At 47.4% G+C, this 15,215-nt stretch overlaps 1 protein-coding gene across 1 annotated transcript; it reads right to left on the reverse strand.

Annotated features, from left to right (window-relative positions):
• Nucleotides 1–134: 134 nt before the first annotated feature.
• On the reverse strand, nucleotides 135–13,597 carry hivep2b (HIVEP zinc finger 2b). Its single transcript, XM_068580216.1, has 7 exons — nucleotides 13,373–13,597; nucleotides 6,863–10,812; nucleotides 5,996–6,153; nucleotides 5,681–5,856; nucleotides 4,888–4,986; nucleotides 4,025–4,803; nucleotides 135–2,889 (listed from the first exon to the last, which is right to left on the reverse strand). Exons 2-7 carry the CDS (start codon nucleotides 10,706–10,708, stop codon nucleotides 2,476–2,478), a joined length of 5,472 nt encoding a protein of 1,823 aa, XP_068436317.1. The 5' UTR covers nucleotides 10,709–10,812; nucleotides 13,373–13,597; the 3' UTR covers nucleotides 135–2,475.
• Nucleotides 13,598–15,215: the final 1,618 nt, after the last annotated feature.

Raw genomic sequence — 15,215 nt, forward strand, 5'->3', positions numbered from 1 at the left:
TGAAGTATTTTTTGCTTCTCTTCTCGCAAACTATCACAGTACTTGTACGACGTGCAATGACAACAAAGTTGAATCTGAAGAAGAAGAAGAAGGAAAAACATGAAATAAGCCGCAACACACATCCTTGGGTTAGAAGTATATTCTTTTTAAAACAATTTTGAATTTAATCTGTAAAAGTAGAGCACCAAACAATAAAGTCCCCATCGCATAAAAGAGGCACTCCGTCCTGACTAACCGGTTCAGATGCAAATAGCTAAACAACGGGATGGCTACTGAGGTTTCTTTCCTCAAAAGATCTTAGCTGAGAGGTAAAATGATTCGTCCTCTGTGTGTTTAACAGGGAATTTCACAGACATGAGAGGCACAAAGCAGTTCAGTAAATAGAAGTACACAATAAAAACAAAAACACAATCTGAATACATACTGTATGCCAAAGCAAACAGAAGGCTTTACTCTGCCTTCCCGTTTTACGAGCATTCTGCACCGTCACGACAAATAAAATCACATGAAATCGAAGCTTTGCGTACATCTCCAGAAAAAGGGAAACACAAAGATTAAAGCAGTGCACCTTTTAAATTATTTTTTATGTAAACATGAGTGAACAAAGTGTTTTCTTGATTTTGAAAGTCATTCTCAAACTGGTAACATAACCACATGAAGATGTGAATACACTTTATTATTATTAGAACTTGTTTTTTTTGTTGTGGTTTCTTTTTTAAAGATGACACACACACAGAGTTAGCGATCCACACTGTGCTATTATCGCCCTCGTTAAACCTCCGTTACGCCGACTGCGGACGTGTTACCTCTTAAAGAGATATAAACAATCCGCGTAAAAAGTTCTCAGAATTCAACACTGCAAAAATAGTTCAAATCATAAAAATACACACATATGTACAGAAGAAGAAGTAATGCATTTGGTGAACGATTACTTTGAGCTGAAGCACGGTAACAGTCGACCAACTCACGCCGTTAACGCCACGACTTTAGTATTACTTACAGTAAAGTGATATTCATCCAGTTACACTCGAAATGCAAGAAAACAAACTATTGACTGATCATCATAGCCCCTTGAATTAGTGTGCAACGTGTTTCACAAAATGAGAAACGTGAAAAAACGACTGGAATGTTTCAAAAAACCACACGAGAACACGACATGTTTTTTACTCCCTTATTTTCACCGACCGCGTCAGCTAAACATCAAAGATGAAAGGATGAAAGTGCATCGTCAAAACTCATAAAATGCTTCTGGTCATCTGTATAAGAGAGAGAGAGAGAGAGAGAGAGAGAGAGAGAGAGAGAGAGAGAATAAACGCTGTTTAATCAAAGCAAATATATGAGATCAAAAGCAATGCCAGCGTGGCTTACTGCATAACCGCATCACTGCTGCATAAGTACAGATATACCATATAAATAGTAGTCAAATATTTACCAGTATCAATAAGTGCTCACGTTCTAATATATAAATACATCTTACAGTATTCGTAATTACATGTCAACTTCCTCTATTTTTGTGCAATAGCAAATCCCATGCATTTTTACCAAGATTAAAAACCACAACATTTAGAAAAATGCAACATAAGAAACATTTCTTAAGATTGTTTTCACGTAAATCAAGCTGCGTCCGTCTGTCGGCGTTGACCGACGGAACGAGAAATAAAAAGCTTTTTTCTCCGAGCGAACATCTCTGACGGCGCCGGCGGCTCTGGATAACGCCGACCTCGGCGTAGTTCCTTATTCCACATAACGACCTTCTCGTAGCAAAATGAGGAAAAAAAAGCAAAATAAAGGCACAGAACCTTGCCGCTTGATCAGAAGCACCAAACTGCACAAGAAGCGTCTACTTAAAATTTGGTCAGACTGTTTCATAACACACATACTTTTTCCCTTATAAATAGTCTTTATTTACTGCACTACTGCGTCACACCTTGATATGATTACATTAAACAACAGTCTATTTTCAAAGTACACATACAGTAAAATACACTGTTTGTATGCATCTAAGAAGGAGTATACGTTAAGGACATTTGTACAGAATCCATAAATATAATTTATGTGCAATAGTACGCAAACTACTATGTCAAACAAAGGCATATTAGCATAATATCTTTCCATATTGCACCTGCACCCAACAATGATTCTCCGCCTCGCAGGACATCCTGCTGCTCGTCCGATCCTTTTCAAAGAGTCTGAAGAGAAGAAGAGCGCCTCAGACCGGGGAGGGTTCCTCCTTCTTCACGGTGAAGCTTTTCATCTCCACTCTGATCTAAAAAGAAAAAAGGAGCCGTCTGGCGTGTGTGCGAGACCCGAGGAAGTGTCATCATATTGCCTCTAATTGGATAAAGATGAGGGTTATGTGCCTAAAGGGCCGAGGACGACAAGGTTGCAGGTGTAGTAGCGTGGCGGAGGAGGGAGGGGTCGTCTGTCCCCGGGGTTAAAATCAAAGGAGACACAAGAAGAAAGAAAGGAGGGGTTTCAGTGAGGGTCCTCTGTGGTGATCTTCAGCGAGGCGATGGCTTTCAAGCAGGTCTGGACGTTCTCCTCCTGCCCGCCGGGGTCGAGGCTTTTCTCCTGATGATGGGAGGACAGCTGGTTCGGGCCCCCGGCGTCCTCTCCTCCGGACTCGGGCCCGTGGACCGATCCCTCCCTGCTGCTGCTGCTGCAGCAGCGCTGGCCCTCGCTGCTCTGGGGGCTCGGCGCCGAGGCAAAGGCGACGTCGTCGGTGCTGGAGGAAGGCGGGGAGTGCAACGTCTGGAGCCCTCCGACGGGGACGACGGGGAGCAAACTGCGGGCCTGCTGCTGGGAGTGCAGAGGGAGGTGGCTGAGGACGTTCTGCTGATGAGAACCGGCGGCGCCGGGCGGACCGGGAGCCGAGCCGCCCCTTTGATCCTGAAAGAAAATGACACATTGGCAGCGTTAGGAGCCGAAGGTAGCGCCAGGATACCTTCTCATGTCGAAAATACATCACAGTTCGCAAATACGGTTAGTGAAAAGACACACAGAGGCTGCGACTCCGTGAAACCACCGGGCTCGTGGTATCCTATATTTCTGTTATTGTCAACAAATCCCCTCAAAGGGCGTTTAACACGACACGTCCATTCATCCCCATTAAACCTCACTCCCTCCCATTCATACACGGATGAGAGGAGCTTCCATCTGCCCGTTTCGGACCGTTTAATCGTTCATACACATCGACACACACCAGCGGAGCCGGGGATCGAACAACTACTTTGATTGAAGGACGATCCGCTCTACCGCTGAGCCCAGACGATCAATTCCACTTCAAGAAAGAGTCATGACTACACTACATGTTGCTTAAAAGAGCTGAATAACTTCCTGAAACAGGCGGGCTCTACAGTATTATAGTATTTAGCAGACGCGACTGCTAAACATTGTATTTGTTGGGGACTATTTTCAGCTGCGGGTCAATACACATTTGGTTAGATTCACAACCAGCGAGCTGACAAATATGGTATTGACTCGAAATAAACTACAGTGTGTGGTCGTATTGAAGGAAGGCAACAATGCAGCACTGATGCATAGAGCAATAAGATAAATACTTCAGCTATAGTTCATTTAGCGTTGGTTTTGGTCATTTCATGAGATTTGTTGTCAATAGGAATATCACCAGACTTTTTTTTTAACAATCATAGGTGTAATTTATCAGGTATGTGTGTCAAAATTGTTCAAACTGATCTAAATTCAAGTCTTCAAATCCGTAGCCCTTTAAGCCCTCACCCTTACCCTAATCCTATTTATTGCTTGAGTTGTGTTTAGAGGTTGTACATGGGGATTATATATTATTATAGGCCTGATTCTTATGTTGAATTTGATACCTAACGAGTTTTTTTAGGCGATTCATACCATGATTTTTTTCTTGATTTGTACCTTGTGACCTGATATAAAAAGCTTTAGAATCCCGAATTGGTACCAAAACATTACCACCTTTGCCCAAGAAAGAACTTTCCATCAAATCTCAAACCCCATTTGGCAGCGGTGCCGCCGTACACTTCATGATACGCACCATCTCCATGTCAAAGGCTCCGTGTTGGGCCATCTCCATCTTGGCCTGGTGTCTGGTTTTATCGCCGCTGCCTTTGTGCTGGTGCGAGCCTCTCCGTGGAGAAACCGCCCTCAGCACGACCCGCTGCCGGCCTCTGACGGAGGACTCCCTCTTCCCGGCCAGCTCCGATCCGGGAGACACGGGCCGCTCCATGGAGACCGGAGAGAGGTGCTGAATGGGCGTGAAGCCGGGCGAGCCGGCCCTCAGCGGGGAGGTGTCCCACCTGGGGGAGGAGCGACCTCGCGGAGAGAGTTCTCGCCGCGGGGACGGGTAGCGCAGGCGCGACGGGGAGGGCTCCCTGATGGGAGACTCCCAACCGGGAGAGAGCAGGCAGGACGAGTAGGGGTCGAACAGGAAGCCGGCCTGGTCCGGAGACAGCATCGTCAGAGAGTCTTCGTCCAGGGACTTCTCCCTCTGGTCGAAGACGGGCCGGTGATCCGAGCCGGCCCGCCTGCCGGAGGACGGCTGGCGGACGTCGGCGCCGGGCAGCGCGGCGAGGGAATAGACGTGCAGAGCGGCGGTGGCCGTGACCGACAGAGACGTGACGCCGCACGGCTGGGGGCTCGTGCTCCTGGAGCGCAACTTCGGGGTGGAGTCGCCCTCGTACTCGTCGTCCTCGTCCTCGTCTTCGTCTATTTCGTCGATGTCCTCGTCCATGCCGTCGGAGTCCTCGGCGTCGGAGAACTGGTGCTTGGTTGTGATTGACACCTCCGTCTTGGACTCGTGTTGGCTGTCGTCCACTTTAAAGAAACAACAACGACGCATCCGTTTAGTCCGATTTCTGCATAAATCTGCGTGGATTATTTGATACGATGGTATCTTACCGTGTTCCTGTATCTCCGCGTCATCCATCGTCACTGACACGCCCAGTTCAAGACATTTCTTCATGTGCGCCTTTGACTTCATATGTTTCGTCAGGTTTCCTGTAAAAGACGAAACAAGTAATAGTTGAGTTTCCATTTCTGACTGAGAAATCGCCAAAGTCTTTTCCTGAAAGGAGCATATTTAAACCCAGATTGTATTTGATGCTTTTACTAGTCAACATGCAGCCAAGTCCAGCTCAGAAAATCCCCCCAGAAATAATAAAAGAGAAAATTGCTGCTGATTTTGCCCCATTCAGTCTGGCTCTCAATAGAAGTAAAAACGACAGAGAATTCAATGCTGCAAATGTTTTTCCCCAAAATCTAATACACATATATTTTATATATATATATATATATATATATATATATATATATATATATATATACATATATTTTATATATATATATAAATGGATTAGATTAGATATTCCTTGATTAGATGTTCCTTTATTAGTCCCTCAGTGGGAAAATTTGCAGGATTACAGCACCAAACAGGTAAAGTGCAGTAAAAAGACATCCACAATACTGAATTATATATGTGTATATATGTACAGACCGAATAAATATAACTATTATGAACAGTGTATTAATATTGCACAGGTTAAAGTGTATATATATATATATATATATATTTTTTCTTCAAATAATCTTGTTTTAACACTGTAAACTGTATAAAGTGAGTTTTTTTGTATTTTTCATAAGTATAAAAAAAATAATGTATTTTTCATTCTCTATAAGCGTAAAGAGTACTCGCCTTTAGTTTTAAAAGCAAAGTTGCAGACCCGGCAGACGTACGGTCTCACGTCTGTGTGGGTCCTGATGTGTTTTTTCAGCATGCTCGGCTTCTTGCAGCGAATGCCGCACTCCTCACAAATGTACTTCCCCCGACCTCGACCTCTGACGTACACGTAGTCTTCGTTGGACTTGTACCTGGACGGCAGAAAAACAGCATTCTGATGAACAAACACACAAAACAGCAGACAGCAGATGCACTGGCATCCTATTATAGCCGCTGTATTTGCTGTCAGCGCAACTGACGAGTGTTATGATAACTAATATCTCGGCTGACCCTCCCTCGAAGATCTTAATGCGCGTTGGCAGCGTTTGGGTTGTGGAGGCCTCCCTCTCTTTCCACTCCTCCTTGGCAGTTTTCACTCTGCAGCTGATGTCTTTCACCTTCTTCCCGTAGGTGATGTCCACCTCTTTGGGCTCCGGTTTCCTCTGCAGCTGAAATCAGATGAACACACATTTTGTTAACATCCATTTCGAGGTGGACGCCGTATCGACAACGTAACGCGATGCTTCCAATATTGCATGTCACGCATGGTGTTACACAGCATGTTTTGGAAACATGAATTATGCTGCTGCTACTCGTGCTGAGGGGAAAAACAGTACTTATCCCTCAAATTTAGTTGCTCTTCAAGTCTATAGTCTCTGAAAGCTGCACTCGGCATTCTTTTTTTTAATGTCATTATTTATCAATCTTATCCGGCTCAATCCAATGCAGCATGAGAAAAATGATTTTTACTTGAATATCATTTTGGTTTCTGGTAGTTTCACTGCCAAGACATATTTTTTTATGTAGAACAAGTGATGAATCAAAGCTTATAACATCACAACTAGCCGCAGGCTAATGACTTCCAGAAACCTGCCAATAGTGACTTCTTCTGCCAAACCATTTTATGTGAGCCAAATTCTGTGTAATGAAGTCCTTTTAAACTTTCTTCATTTCAGAAATGTATCTCTCACTGACGTGACGGGGGCAACCGAAGTGGAAAACTGCCCAGTGCAGCTTGACTACATGTATAGTGATACTAGCGAGACCAATTAAATGTGTCATGGATAGGGGCTTTGCTCTGAAGGGCCAGAACAAATCTTTTTCTTGGGAGTGTTTTATCACAGTGGTGTGCTTAAGAGACGGGACACATTTTCTCACCTGTTCCATGCTCTGCCTCCACAGGATGAGGGATGACACCAGCTTCCCCGTGCCGGGCTGACACATGGCCGCCACGGTGTATATAACCTTGTCCCCCCTCTGTTTGGACCGCAGCAGGGCCAGAGCGGTGCTGGTGCTCAGCTCCAGAGGGTTGGGGTTGTGGGAGCTCACGCACCAGGTGGCGTACACCGAGGAGAACGGGGCGTTGCTGTGAGAGCAGCTCGGCTTGGTGTAGTTGAGATAACACCAGCTCACGCCTGTCGTCGTGCGGAGGCTCGGAAACTGAGACAACGGCCTTGAATTCTCCGTGTCTGAGATCAGGGCGTCTCGACTGGCGACCAGCTGCGCCACCGCGTCCATCTGCGCCCGCTTCTCCGCGCCAACTTCTTTCCCCTCGCCGACTGATATCACGGAGTAGGGAGGCGAGCCGCTTCCCAGGGAGCTGCTTTCCATCGCTGACTCGACGCCGCGCTCAGTGGCCTCTGTCACTTTCTGTTGAAGTGTGATAAATTTACTCATACGCGAGTCATCCTGAGCACGAGGTGTGGATGCACCCCGCATCTCTGACCTGAGGCCCTTCTCGTCGCTCAAGTTACATTTCCCCAACTCCACGGCGCTCAGCTCCTCCACTATCTGCCCGAACATCCTTTCCTCCTTCACCCGCTTCTGCTGCTTCACCTCCATGAAGAGGTCCATGCTGCTGGCGGGGGACAGCATCCGTTTGTTGGTGCCGCCGCTGGAGGCGTTCGTGGTGGAGATGGTTCTGGAGGTCAGAGAGAGAGGGATGCCCGTCTTGAGCATCGCCGACGACAAATCGAGGGCTTCGACGTCGAGGGTGCGCGGCGTCGAAGGTGGCCGGGCGTACGCGGACGCGTGATGGGGATCCAGGCGGGAAATCTGATTCTGGGGGCAGGGCGTGGTGGAGCTCACGCTGTCATACTGATTGTCGAAAATCTGCGATACCGAAGTGTACGTGATACTGCCGTAGGATGGCACGTGAGTCTGCAGTCTTACGGGAACTAAAAGGCTCGGATGTGACAGCTGGGGGAACATATTCCCCGTGGAGAATATGGGCAAAGTCTGCGGCAGAGCAGCGACTGCCGCGAATGGAGGGGAGGTGGTGCCGAGGTGCTGCGGAAACACTTGTGATGGGACTTGTGTTACCTCGGTGTCCGTATTCAATGACTCCTGCCGCACCAAGTTCCCCCTCCTTCTCTCCCTCGCGGCCGAGACGCTGACGTCCACCGGTCTAACTTTGGACGTCGGAGAAAGGCTGCCATAGTCAAACGATATGCTGCGTACCTCCGGGAACTCCTTGCGCAAGTTACAGGGCGCCTGCTCCGAGGCGGAGCGTCTCATTTCATGTTGTTGACGCTGGTTGAGCACGGAGAGGGAGTGCCCGCTCCCTGGCACGGCCAGGAGCTCGAGCGGTTTGCCAAATTCATCCTGCCTGGCCGGAGAGACCGACTTCAAACTCTCCTCCCTGTCAAAGGAGAAGGCGGAGCAATAAGATAAGTTGCTGTCTTGGCTCGGGCTGCGGGAGAGGCTGGTGCAGGCGGACTCGAAACTCGATTCGCCGGAGGAGTGCTCGATGTCGGCTAAGCGTAGCCTTTTCTTCTTTGGGGGCAGCTTTTCTGGAGGGAATTGTGCTAAAGTTTCACTCCTTTGAGGCCACTGAAACTCCTCCACGTGCTTCTCGGGCTCCTTCACCTGCACCTCGGCGGGGGCTTTTTCTGGACTGTCGGGCTCTACGGTGACCCTGATTTCCGGGACTTGTATGTTGGGCTGGCGCACAAGTTTGGGGCCCAGTTGAAACGATTGCCTCAGCCTGCTGTCGCTCCTTTCCAACTCGTAAGAGTCACTCGCCTCCATGGCTTGAAACAAAGGAAGACTATCCTGCCTCTGCCCGTGGTACTTGTAGGATTCTGACTGTTCAGAGTGAGGCCTGTTTATTGAGTTTGTGTGCTGGATAACAGAAATGACATTCCCGAGAGCTTTCCTCGCGGACATTTCAGGGCTCACTGATATGTCCATGTCACACCTGTCCATCTGCGCGAGCATACTTGACGAGTGCCCTTTTCCTAATGCCATGAGGCCCACGGCGGCTTGAGTTGAATCATAGTCCTTACTGGAGTCAAACATGTCTTCACACTGTTCGCGATGGCCCTCATACTGACCTGGCAAATCTTCCTCTTCCCTCTTCTCTTTCCGACGCTTCCGCGTTGCCAGCTCCATCGCGTGTCTCTGATGGCTCATATTAGAGGCCAAGGAGGGGCAATTTTCCATCTCCGCTCCCGAGGGCGAAGTGCCGCCCTCGCTCATCTTTCCGTGGCCGTCCGCGTCTGCGTGGCCGTCGTGTGCCGAGTGTTCGAAAGCAGCTTGCCGCCTGAGCCTCCTCATGCCCCCGGTGCTTGCTCTCTCGTCAAAAGAGTGGCTGCCCCTGAGGGCCTGAGGCATAGTCAGACACACTGCCGAGGATGTTGGCATGGAGTTGCTTCTCATCAGAGCACCCCCGTCGGAGCCGGCGTCCAACTGCGCTTCTTTTACCTCCTCCCTCGTGAACGACTTTGTGTTTATTTTGATGGGCTCCACGGCGTCTTTTTCTTGGGTGAAAACGCGGGAAACTCCCCTCTCCGAGCGTCTCCCCGTGTGCTCGCTCGAGTCCGGGGGGCTGCAGGCCACGAAAGCCGCCGTCTGTTTCGGGCTCGGCTTGTAACACTTCCCGAACATGATTTCCTGGTAGGACTTTGCGTTCGTGTTCGGAGGGCCCGTCTGGTGCTCGGTGCTCTCGGAGCGCGAGAAGTAGCCGGAGTCCGTGCTGCCTTTGCTGGACTGACTCGGGAGGGACAGGTTGTTGTCCGAGTCGCTGCTCCTTTTCTCGGACAGCCGAAGCGCGAGCCTCTGTTTGATCGTGCACGATTGAATTGCACGGCTAGCCTCGGCGGCAGCGGGAGCCGCATTGATTTCTTGGGGCTGGGATGAACCATCTTGAGCCGAGGTCGACGTGGCTCCCTTTTTCTGAGAGATGAGATTCAGTACTTTTACAGCAGTGTTATCCGATCCCTCCGCCGGAGAGTCCAGCAGCAGCAGCGGGTCGTTAAGCGTGTCCTCGTCCGTGTCCGTGCTTTGCTCAGCATCAGAGAATAGCTCTCCTTCCCCTTCAAAAGACCCCTGGTCCGCGTTGGCGTTGTAAGAACCAAGTTCGGAGAGCGGCACCGTGCCAGCTTTGACCGAGTGAGCGTGGGACTTTCTGTGTTTGTACAAATTGCTCTTCGTCTTGAAGGAGAAGCCGCACGGGACGCACGGGTAGGGCCGCTCGCCAGTGTGCGAGCGGATGTGTTTCTTGAGCACGCTGGGTTTGGCACACGCCCTTCCGCAGTAATCGCAAACATACTTCCCGGGCTTTTGCGGTTTCTGCTCCACCTTACCCGCAGCGTCCGCCAGCTGATCCATCCCCGAATGGGAACACTGATGTTGGCCTTCGGGTGGACTGCCGGACTTCCTGTGAGATACGGGTCCAGGGGACTGCGCATCTTCCAGTCTGCCGATGGGAAACTGTACCGGACACGAAGACACCTCGAGGTCTTGATGGCTTGTGGGCAGAGTTCGGGAGTGCTGATCTTCTAACTGCGGTGGTTTCCCTGAGTCAGACGTTTCTTTGAAACCACACGCGTCTCGGCTCTGACCTTCTTGCGGTTGTTGGTGCCACCCCTCGCCTTCCAACTCGACCGATGGACTCCTCCTCGTCCGCGCTGCCACTGAGCTGCATTTCGTCTGTGCAACACCACGTCTGTCCTGACCCTCGGTGGAGCTTTTCACCCCCGCAGTAGTTTCAAGTGACTCCATGAATCCAATGTCACTTTCTTTGGGATCGATTTACAAGGACGCTACCTGCTATGTAACTGTAGCGATGTTAACATACGTGTGAACTGATTGCGGGGAAGGGTCACCTGGAAGAAATCAGACAGAAGCTACAATTAGACAAATATGGATGCATGACAAATAATCAGCTAAACTAGGAGCACATACAGATTCACAAGCGTGTAATCTAGTTATATAACTAGAGTTCAAATGGCCTCCTTGAGAGAGAGAGAGAGAGAGAGAAACTGTTTCCCAAAAGTCCTTCAAATAAAATTGGAGCATAACGAGCTCCTTCACAGCAGGAATGGAAAAACATTATTTTCTTCTTTAACAGCCTCGAAACGCCAAAAGTTCCTCATGTCAACCTGATGCCCGTGTGAAAGTGTAGCTATGCAAGTGTGTCATGAATGGTTGTATATGCTTATTTTGTGTGTGTGTGTGTGTGTGTGTGTGTGTGTGTGTGTGTGAGAGAGAGAGAAAGAGAGAGAGAGAGAGAGAGAGAGAGAGAGGGAGAGAGAGAGAGAGAGAAAGAAAGAGAGAGAGAGAGCTGAATAGCAGTCAAATCATTCATCAAAAGCAGCATCTACTTTCAACAAAAATGTGAGTATTTTCCTTCAATGTGAAATGTCACTAGTATTAATATATTTTGCATAACTATATATATATATATATATATATATATATATATATATATATATATATATATATATATATATATATATTTATATATATATATATACACACACACATATGGAGGCTTTTGCAAATGCCAAAAAAGTGAAAATGAAATTCACAAATGAAACACTTATAACTCGGCAGAAGATGAGGGAATGTCAAAAATAATTTGAGTGTGTGTGTGTGTGTGTGTGTGTGTGTGTGTGTGTGTGTGTGTGTGTTGACAGACGGTTACTACATCATGGCCAATGAGTCCAGCTGCACCCTTTTCCAACTCTACATAAAACACCAAGAAATATTCTGCTACGTCTTTTCCTCCGATGCCAGAATCCCAGTCAAGCACCTTTTCAGGTGTCCGTGTGTCTCTGGGGGGATTTGAACCCCTTCAGCTCGTCTGTCTCTCTAGTGCCATGCTCGTTTACACACTGAGCTGCGCGGGCCGTCCTGTAGGTAAACACGGCGGACTCCAAGAAGAAAACCTCATCATCCCCCGCGGTTAAAGGGAATTGCTTTCGTCGCTGTACTTTTTTTTTCTTCGCTTCATGCCGTGGGGATGCGTCTCTGAGGGCACGTCATCTCCATCTTCTCAGTATCAAACGCTGTGTCCTCCCTAACGAGGTTATGTAAGATTATCTGGTTCAAACCCTCCGAGTTCCCCTTAATTAGGACATCCTCCGACTCCCACTCTCTTCCTCTCACTCCCTCTCTTTCTTTGTTAGCGCACCACACACTCCTCAGGCATTAACCAGAGGATACGAATCCAAGGTGACTCAAGAGATGCTTGAAAACAGATGTAATCTGTAATAATCTCCCTCCCCTTTGTTGTTTTTGTGCAAAACCCCATTGCCTCTTTTTGTTGTGGCTGTTTATACGTTTAGTCTCTCTGCTTTCGGACAGATTTCTGACTGCTTCTTGCAGAGATAATAATGCAGGATGGCGAGCGCAGCCTCACATTGCAACGATCCATGTTTCAACAGGGAGGTGTACGGAGGTGAACTAAGTGGGGTGCCCGGGGGGTAACAACATTCAGAGGCCCGGTAGGGAGCTCCCCTTCAAGGTCGGTCTGACCTCATTGCTTAGTTTTTTCCATCCTCGGTGAGCTCCGAGTGGAGGGAAAGGGGGATATGGGTGCAGAGTGACAGCGAGATAAGACCCTCAGAAACAATGCATACCTTTAGACTGAGCACGATAGAGAAGGACCACAGCAGACATATTCACAGCCCCGTTGACAAGTCAATCCACTTTTCTTTCTCTTCTTTTATACAGAAATATATATAGAAAGGCTGTACCAGCAGGCATTTCACTGCAAATTGCTCTCGCTCCCAGCAACAAGCACTAACCTATACCGAAAATATATGACACAGCAGCAATGACGTGCAACAACAGGAGGCAGGTGGGAGGCAGTAGGTGTGTGTCAGGACGACGGTGGGCTGACTGTGGTACAGTATGCCCGCATGGATGGAGGAATGACTTCATGGTGAGATTTATATGAACGGCAGACAATCGTGTGGCACATCCCTCACTGTTTTGCACACACACACACACACACACACACACACACACACACACACACACACACACACACACACACACGAGAGAAGGACAATGAGCAAACAAACGCTGGCATTGGAGAGCCCCGTTACGCCGCTGCATTACATCAGATAGAGAGGCTTAAGTTGGCCATTAAAGGGAACAGGCGTGAAGCCGCACGCTGACAACAAATCCATAAATATCATACGGAGATGACCGGGATGGTAAAAAAAAACAAAAAAAACAACCCTCTCTGTGGTGCTCTGACAGCAACGTAGCACATATAGCATGCAGAATCAATCACACTGCTCTCACTGTGATCTGAATGACAGAAAGCACACGGTCTGATGGGGGGAAGAGAGAGCAGGAGAAGAAGAAGAAAAAAACATCCACGGCTCAAACGGCAGCTGACATTCAGATATCAAACATAATCCTCATACAAACCTGACATTTGAATAGTCCCCTGTCCCATAGCGACAGTCACATGTGACATTCCTCGCGCTGCATAGTCCGCGTCTCCATTCTCCTCATGTCGCGGGGGCAACAATCATGAAATACATTAGCGAGGTAAAAGTCCCATCAGTCATGAAGCGGCTGGCTGACTGGGTGTACATTAGAAGATCTATTGATGCGAGCTAGTCACCAGAGAAAATACCCAACCGTGACGTGCGGACCCAGGCACAAAAATAGCAAAGGGGCCCTGGGAGGGATTACACAACAGCCCACGTTTAAGGACGCTTTTCCTCTCTCTCGCTCCCTCTCTCTCTCTCTCTCTCTAGCTCGCTCTGTTTCAAAGCACAGCGGGAGCTGCCTCCCCTTCACACACACACACACACACACACACACACACACACACACACACACACACACACACACACACACACACACACACACACACACACACACAAAGTGGGGAGTCAGATATTAGGATGCAAAGATCTGAACATCACCTTTTCTTCGATAGCGAGAGTCCATTCATCTCCAGATTTGGGTCGTCATTTTATTGTAGCCCCTATATATATATATATATATATATATATATATATATATATATATATATATATATATATATATATATATATATATATATATATATATAGTGTGTGTGTGATCTGGATGAAGACACACAAAGTTCATTCAGGTACACACACTGTGATGTAAATCGGACAGAGGATGCTGGAATAGAAGCAGAGCAGAAGAGCAAAAAAAAAAGTGACACTTTTGAAAGACACTAATCACATGGTGCAGCCACTCTGAATGTACATTTCCTACAGCGTGATGCTATTCATTTTGTATACGGAGAGGAACTGGATGAAAGGACGGCGGGTGGCTGGCTGTGAGGATGCTGCAGAAATTAGACGTGTTCTCCGAATCCTGAGACACCCACAGTCTGTTCAGAGCCAGTTCTCTCCCAGCGCACGAGTCGCTTTGTGAATGGAGAGAGTCGTGATGAGGGTGTCATTAACACGGGGAAGAAGAAAAAAATAGGACAATACTGCAGATTATGTGCAGCTGCAAACCTCTTCCTGTGAATCAGTGCGGTGCCATGACAGCCTCCACATTAACTTCTGCTCAGTAAATACTTCACCCAAAGAGGCATGCAAATGTAAAGATATACTTCTTATGAGCTCGGAGTGAGAAAAAAACTAAACTGAATTGTTGTTCGTTTTTTGTTTGGTAATATTTTATCTGCAACTGAAAACTCTCCGCAATGAAATGCATGTTTTATTTAATATTGAGACTAATGACATCAGATGGAGGATGTTTGTGTGGTTTCAATTTGACCTATTTACCTATAATTGATTAACTATATATACAACTATATATAACTATATTTTACATCCACACAGGTCATTTATTTTAGTACAAAGCCTCTGATACTTCTGGATCAATACGTTACTTCACATATTTCATGCGGGCAGCAATCAAAGGAACAATGGCCGACTAAAAGATTTGCTTTAGTACACTTTACAAGGTATTTGTACTTTCTTTGAGTCTTTTAGTTTGATGGTACTTTGTACCTGTTTCGTGCAATGCGGAGGTACTTTTCATGTACTTAAGTATTACTTTTGCATTTTGCATTTCTTTATACTTTATCTTAGAGGGTAATGTTGTGGTTTTATTCCACCACATGCATTTGATAGCTGCAGGTAAATATATTTACCAGACTGCTCTGACTTAAAGCACCTGCAGCCACAGGTACATAGATCACATGACTCACCACTGAATTATCATAATTTCTATAATAATTTGCTCAGAAACTGCTCTGAATGCCACAAACAACAAG

This window comes from Clinocottus analis, unplaced genomic scaffold, assembly GCF_023055335.1.
Source record: "Clinocottus analis isolate CAN_PGR_092001 unplaced genomic scaffold, fCliAna1.0.p SCAF_17, whole genome shotgun sequence".
Taxonomy (NCBI): domain Eukaryota; kingdom Metazoa; phylum Chordata; class Actinopteri; order Perciformes; family Cottidae; genus Clinocottus; species Clinocottus analis.

What these genes read in the sequence shown, in the direction of transcription:
- hivep2b (XM_068580216.1), bottom strand. Translation starts at nt 10,708, where the DNA reads ATGGAGTCACTTGAAACTACTGCGGGGGTGAAAAGCTCCACCGAGGGT. An exon ending in CTTTGCTTTTAAAACTAAAG is followed by an intron (nt 4,987 to 5,680) that starts GCGAGTACTCTT and finishes CGTCTTTTACAG; the next exon opens with GAAACCTGACGAAACATATG. An exon ending in CGCGGAGATACAGGAACACG is followed by an intron (nt 4,804 to 4,887) that starts GTAAGATACCAT and finishes GTTTCTTTAAAG; the next exon opens with TGGACGACAGCCAACACGAG.